The sequence below is a fragment of the Lucilia cuprina genome, chromosome 3 (assembly GCF_022045245.1).
Source record: "Lucilia cuprina isolate Lc7/37 chromosome 3, ASM2204524v1, whole genome shotgun sequence".
Classification (NCBI taxonomy): domain Eukaryota; kingdom Metazoa; phylum Arthropoda; class Insecta; order Diptera; family Calliphoridae; genus Lucilia; species Lucilia cuprina.
Window position 1 is genome coordinate 5,669,315 of NC_060951.1, and position 7,282 is coordinate 5,676,596.

General features: G+C 32.3%; 1 protein-coding gene across 1 annotated transcript; it reads left to right on the plus strand.

Moving 5' to 3' along the window:
• The first annotated feature begins 1,351 nt into the window (after positions 1 to 1,351).
• LOC111683900 (retinol dehydrogenase 11-like) lies at positions 1,352 to 2,437 on the plus strand. Its single transcript, XM_046946763.1, has one exon. It carries the CDS (start codon positions 1,373 to 1,375, stop codon positions 2,390 to 2,392), a length of 1,020 nt encoding a protein of 339 aa, XP_046802719.1. The 5' UTR covers positions 1,352 to 1,372; the 3' UTR covers positions 2,393 to 2,437.
• The last annotated feature ends 4,845 nt before the right edge of the window (positions 2,438 to 7,282 follow it).

A 7,282-nucleotide genomic window follows, 5' to 3' on the forward strand; every position in this document is an offset into this window, starting at 1 on the left:
TCTATAGTCTAGTCTATAGTCTAGTCTATAGTCTAGTCTATAGTCTAGTCTATAGTCTAGTCTAAGTCTAGTCTATAGTCTAGTCCTATAGTCTAGTCTATAGTCTAGTCTATAGTCTAGTCTATAGTCTAGTCTATAGTCTAGTCTATAGTCTAGTCTATAGTCTAGTCTATAGTCTAGTCTATAGTCTAGTCTATAGTCTAGTCTATAGTCTAGTCTATAGTCTAGTCTATAGTCTAGTCTAGTCTATAGTCTAGTCTATAGTCTAGTCTATAGTCTAGTCTATAGTCTAGTCTATAGTCTAGTCTATAGTCTAGTCTATTGTCTAGTCTATACTATAGTCTATAGTCTAGTCTAAACTCTTGTCTATAGTCCAGTCTATAGTCTAGTCTAAAGTCTAGTCTATACTCTAGTCTATACTCTAGTCTATAGTATAGTCTATTGTCTAGAGTAAAGTGTAGTCTAGTCTATAGTATAGTCTATAGTCTAGTTTGTAGTCTAGTTCTGTTTTAGTTCTGTTCTAGTTCTGTTCTAGTTCTGTTTTAGTTCTGTTCTAGTTCTGTTCTAGTTCTGTTCTAGTTCTGTTCTAGTTCTGTTCTAGTTCTGTTCTAGTTCTGTTCTAGTTCTGTTCTAGTTCTGTTCTAGTTCTGTTCTAGTTCTGTTCTAGTTCTGTTCTAGTTCTGTTCTAGTTCTGTTCTAGTTCTGTTCTAGTTCTGTTCTAGTTCTGTTCTAGTTCTGTTCTAGTTCTGTTCTAGTTCTGTTTTAGTTCTGTTTTAGTTCTGTTCTAGTTCTGCTCTAGTTCTGTTCTAGTTCTGTTCTAGTTCTGTTCTAGTTCTGTTCTAGTTCTGTTCTAGTTCTGTTTTAGTTCTGTTTTAGTTCTGTTCTAGTTCTGTTCTAGTTGTTCTAGTTCTGTTCTAGTTCTGTTCCAGTTCTGTTCTAGTTCTGTTCTAGTTCTGTTCTAGTTCTGTTCTAGTTCTGTTCTAGTTCTATTCTAGTTCTATTCTAGTTCTATTCTAGTTCTATTCTAGTTCTATTCTAGTTCTGTTCTAGTTTTGTTCTAGTACTGTTCTAGTTCTGTTCTAGCTCCGTTTTAGTTCTGTTCTAGTTCTGTTCTAGTTATGTTCATTCAATATTGCACAACAATGACGCACTTATTTATATATTAGATTTTATGCAGAATTTTTAATTAAAATGTTATTAATTCATTTACTGATTCGACCTGTTATTTTTTACACAAATTTCCATAAATATTAAACAGGTCTAAGATATTTCAATAATGGTATTAAAAGTATTTAGTCGTTGTTTATCTTTAAAGCAGTAAACAGCCCTGTTTTTAAATTCATGTTAATTTTTAAATAAATCTAACAAAAAAATGATTGTAACAAAATTACGGGAAACTTTTGGTATAGAGTGGAAAAAGAATATTATGGATCTACTAAACTATAAAATAATTAAAACTGGAGGCATTTATTTAGCATCTCTAATGGCAGCATATGCTTTTTATCAATGGCGAGAGGGACCCTATTACAATAAAGCCTATAAGCTAAAGGGTAAAGTTGCTATAGTAACCGGTTGCAATACGGGTATAGGTAAAGAAATTGCCTTGGAATTGGCGCGTAGAGGTGCAAAAGTCTATATGGCTTGTCGTAATTATGACAAATGTGAACAGGCGAGAAATGAAATAATTACAGAAACCGGAAATCTTGATGTATTTAATCGTACTTTAGACTTAGCTTCTTTAGAGTCCATTAGACAATTTGTTCGAGATTTCTTGTTGGAAGAAACTCACTTGGATATACTCATCAATAATGCTGGAATATGTTGTGTAAAACGTAGCCTAACTGTCGATGGTTTCGAACAGCACTTGGGTGTTAATCACTTGGGACACTTTCTGTTAACAAATTTATTATTGGATATTTTGAAAAAATCTGCTCCTAGTCGTATAGTAGTGATGTCATCGATTATACATTATGTGGCCTCCATTAAGAAGGAAGATTTAAATAGTGAACATCATTACAATAAAATGTTGGCTTATGCTCAAAGTAAATTGGCCAATATATTATTTACACGCAAATTATCACAACTACTCCAGGGATCTGGAGTTACTGTTAATTGTTTACATCCTGGAGTGGTGAGAACAGATTTATGGCGTAATGAAGCTATATTGGATTTACTAAATATTATGTTTAGTTGGTTACTTTTACGTTCCCCAAAAGGTGGAGCACAAACAGCTTTATATTTAGCCATCGATCCGGAGCTAAAGGACAAAAGTGGTGATTATTATAATAGAATGAAAAAGACTGAAGTAGCAGCGAAGGCAAAGGATGAAGCAATGGCGGATTGGTTGTGGCAAGAAAGTGAAAAATTAGTGGGTTTGAATACGGAAATTTAAAGAATTATGGAATAACACACAGATGTTTAATAAAAATTTTGAAAATTAAAAAAAAAATAATTTCGATTTTCTAAGTTAAGCAATTAAGAAAATGTTTGAAATAATGAAAATGTGATAAACTGTAAAAAAAGCCTTATGAAGTGTAGATTTTTAAAGTTATTATGGATTAAGAAGTCAATATAGACTAACCTAAAGTGTACACTATAGGATAGTTTAAAGTCATAACTATAGTCTAGTCCATAATCTAGATTTTAGTCTGCTATAAAGTCTGGACCTTACACAATCAAGGATTAGTCTATAATCTGGACTATATTTAAGTATATTTATTCCAGTTGTGTTTTAGTGCTGTTCTAGTTCTGTTCTAGTTCTGTTTTGTTCCAGTTCTGTTTAAGTTCCGTCCTAGTTCTGTTCTAGTTCTATTCTAGTTAATTGTAGTTCTATTCTAGTTCTGTTTTAGTTCTGTTCTAGTTCTGTTCTAGTTCTGTTCTAGTTCTGTTCTAGTTCTGTTCTAGGTCTGTTCTAGATCTGTTCTAGTTCTGTTCTAGTTCTGTTCTAGTTCTGTTTCTGTTCTAGTTCTGTTCTAGTTCTGTTCTAGTTCTGTTCTAGTTCTGTTCTAGTTCTAGTTCTGTTCTAGTTCTGTTCTAGTTCTGTTCTAGTTCTGTTCTAGTTCTGTTCTAGTTCTGTTCTAGTTCTGTTCTAGTTCTGTTCTAGTTCTGTTCTAGTTCTGTTCTAGTTCTGTTGTAGTTATGTTCAAGTTCTGTTCTAGTTCTGTTCTAGTTCTGTTCTAGTTCTGTTCTAGTTCTGTTCTAGTTCTGTTCTAGTTCTGTTCTAGTTCTGTTCTAGTTCTGTTCTAGTTCTGTTCTAGTTCTGTTCTAGTTCTGTTCTAGTTCTGTTTCTAGTTCTGTTCTAGTTCTGTTCTAGTTCTGTTCTAGTTCTGTTCTAGTTCTGTTCTAGTTCTGTTCTAGTTCTGTTCTAGTTCTGTTCTAGTTCTGTTCTAGTTCTGTTCTAGTTCTGTTCTAGTTCTGTTCTAGTTCTGTTCTAGTTCTTTTCTAGCTCTTTTCTAGTTCTGTTCTAGTTCTGTTCTAGTTCTGTTTTTGTTCTGTGCTAGTTCTGTTCTAGTTCTGTTCTAGTTCTGTTCTAGTTCTGTTCTAGTTCTGTTCTAGTTCTGTTCTAGTTCTGTTCTAGTTCTGTTCTAGTTCTGTTCTAGTTCTGTTCTAGTTCTGTTCTAGTTCTGTTCTAGTTCTGTTCTAGTTCTGTTCTAATTCTGTTCTAGTTCTGTTCTAATTCTGTTCTAGATCTGTTCTAGTTCTGTTCTAGTTCTGTTCTAGTTCTGTTCTAGTTCTGTTCTAGTTCTGTTCTAGTTCTGTTCTAGTTCTGTTCTAGTTCTGTTCTAGTTCTGTTCTAGTTCTGTTCTAGTTCTGTTCTAGTTCTGTTCTAGTTCTGTTCTAGTTCTGTTCTAGTTTTGTTCTAGTTCTGTTCTAGTTCTATATTTTAGTCTATAGTCTAGTCTATAGTCTAGTCTATAGTCTAGTCTAAAGTCTAGTCTATAGTCTAGTCTATAGTCTAGTCTATTATCTAGTCTAGTCTAGTCTATAGTCTAGTCTATAGTCTAGTCTATTATCTAGTCTAGTCTATAGTCTAGTCTATAGTCTAGTCTATAGTCTAGTCTATAGTCTAGTCTATAGTCTAGTCTATTATCTAGTCTAGTCTATAGTCTAGTCTATAGTCTAGTCTATAGTCTAGTCTATAGTCTAGTCTATAGTCTAGTCTATAGTCTAGTCTATAGTCTAGTCTATAGTCTAGTCTATAGTCTAGTCTATAGTCTAGTCTATAGTCTAGTCTTTAGTCTATAGTCTAGTCTATAGTCTAGTCTTTAGTCTATAGTCTAGTCTATAGTCTAGTCTATAGTCTAGTCTATAGTCTAGTCTATAGTCTAGTCTATAGTCTAGTCTATAGTCTAGTCTATAGTCTAGTCTATAGTCTAGTCTATAGTCTAGTCTATAGTCTTGTCTAAAGTCTAGTATATAGTTTGGTCTATAATCTACTCTAAAGTCTGGTATATAGTCTAGTCTTTAGTCTAGAGTATAGTCTAGTCTATAGTCTGGTCTATAGTCAAGGTTCAAGTCAAGTCTATAATCTGGTTTACAGTCTAGTCTATAGTCTAGTCTATAGTCCCTAGAGTATAGTTTATAGTCTAGTCTACATTCTAGTTTATAGTCTAGTCTAGCCTATAGTCCAGTCTATAGTCTAGTCTATAGTCTAGTCTATAGTCTAGTCTATAGTCTAGTCTATAGTCTAGTCTATAGTCTAGTCTATAGTCTAGTCTATAGTCTAGTCTATAGTCTAGTCTATAGTCTAGTCTATAGTCTAGTCTATAGTCTAGCCTATAGTCCAGTCAATAGTCTAGTCTATAGTCTAGTCTATAGTCTAGTCTATAGTCTAGTCTATAGTCTAGTCTATAGTCTAGTCTATAGTCTAGTCTATAGTCTAGTCTATAGTCTAGTCTATAGTCTAGTCTATAGTCTAGTCTATAGTCTAGTCTATAGTCTAGTCTATAGTCTAGTCTATAGTCTAGTCTATAGTCTAGTCTATAGTCTAGTCTATAGTCTAGTCTATAGTCTAGTCTATAGTCTAGTCTATAGTCTAGTCTATAGTCTAGTCTATAGTCTAGTCTATAGTCTAGTCTATAGTCTAGTCTATAGTCTAGTATTAGTCTAGTCTATAGTCTAGTCTTTAGTCTAGTCTATAGTCTAATCTATAGTCTAGTCTATAGTCTAGTCTATAGTCTAGTCTATAGTCTAGTCTATAGTCTAGTCTATAGTCTAGTCTATAGTCTAGTCTATAGTCTAGTCTATAGTGTAGTCTATAGTCTAGTCTATAGTCTAGTCTATAGTCTAGTCTATAGTCTAGTCTATAGTCTAGTCTATAGTGTAGTCTATAGTCTGGTCTATAGGCTAGGATAAAGTCTAGTCTATAGTCTGGTCTATACTCTAGTCTATAGTCTAGTTTATAATCTATAGCCCAGGCTATAGAGATGTAAATAGTCTATTCTCCAGTCTAGTCTATAATTTAGGCTGTAGTCTAGTCTGTAGTTTAGTCTATATTCTAGTTTGTAGCATACTCCCTAGTATTATATATATTTTTTATGTATTTTTTCCTTAAATATTTGATTTTATTTCAAATTTTTTGATACTCTAACATTCTAAATATAATATCGAAGCCCAACATAAATAATATGATTAACATTAGTGTCTAATTAGTTATGTAGCATTATGAATGTTTAAATATAAAAGATACTAAATAAACTGATAGGCAGACAGTTATAGAAAAAACGAAATTATGAAAAAAGGAAGAAAAAAAAACAAACTAGGATAGTGTTAATATGACAAGACTTTAATGATGTTCATTATTATAATGAGCCTAATAATGATGATGGTTTTGAAAGTTTTCCAACAGTAGTAGTTAGTTTTAGCTGTTTTGTTGTTGTTCTAGGAGGATGTCAGTGGTGGGGGTGTTAATGACTGGGAATTCATTTATTTGTAAATGACTGACAGTCAGTAGTTGTGTTCTTGCTATCACTACTACTACTGCTGCTGCTGCTATACTTATTAACTCATTTTATTCATTTCATTCTGGCGTTGTTTTAATAATGGACTCCCCAGAGATCTTAATAAAAAGAAAAAAATAATAAAAAGAAAAAAAAAAACTAAAGTCTGACTAATGAAAGTTTGTGTGAGTGTGTGTTATATGAAAAATGGCAAACCATGTCATGATGACATAGTTTTGGTGTCATTTGAATGGAAATAAAATGTAATAGATTTACAAAACAAAAATAAACAAGAAAACATCATGTTTATTTGCTCTTGGTTTGTTGTTGTTTTTTAGGCAATTTAATTAAGTAATTAAGATGTTAATGAATAATTATGCAGCTGGAAACAAGCAACAAGTTTCCAACGGAGTATAAAGATATTAACTCAACATGGATATATAAAACGACTAAGGAATTAAAATTACAAGAAATTTAATTTAAGATTTTTTTAAAGAGGACATTAGCTTAATCAAAAGGAGGCCAATTATTTGCTATAATATCTCTATTTTTGAATTTCTAATAATATTTCCTTTATTGAGAAATATAAATCATTTTTAAACATGTTCCTAGACATTTCATTTTAACCCACAAATGATGATAGCTGTTTGAAGAATCCCTTTTCAAAATATAAATTTGTTCCGCTCAAATAGTGGCACTTGAAAGGAAAATATAAAAGAGGGTTGCGAAAAAACAGTTATGTTATAGCAATTGTCTAGCATAACTCTTGACATGGGCTAATTTTTTATGGTTGTTTGGCCACTACAAATGAAATGGGTCAACATTTTTAAAATGAAAACTAATTTGCACACAAAAAGAGAAAAATATGAGACAATTATAAAGATATTTTTCAAAAACTACAACAGAACTAAAACAGAACTAGAACGGAACTCGAACAGAACTAGAACAGAACCTGAACAGAACTAGAACTAGAACAGAACTATAACAGAACTAGCAAAGAACTATATCAGAACTAGAACAGAACTAGAACAGAACCAGAACAGAACTAGAACAGAACTAGAACAGAACTAGAACAGAGCTAGGACAGAACTAGAACATAACTAGAACAGAACTAGAACAGAACTAGAACGGAACTAGAAAAGAACTAAAACAGAACAGAACTAGAACAGAACTAGAACAGAACTGGAACAGAACTAGAACAGAACTAGAACAGAACTAGAACAGAACTAGAACAAAGCTAGAACAGAACTAGAACAGATCTAGAACAGAACTAGAACAGAACTAGAACAGAACTAGAACAGAACTAGAACAGAACTAGAACAGAACTAGAACAGAACTAGAAC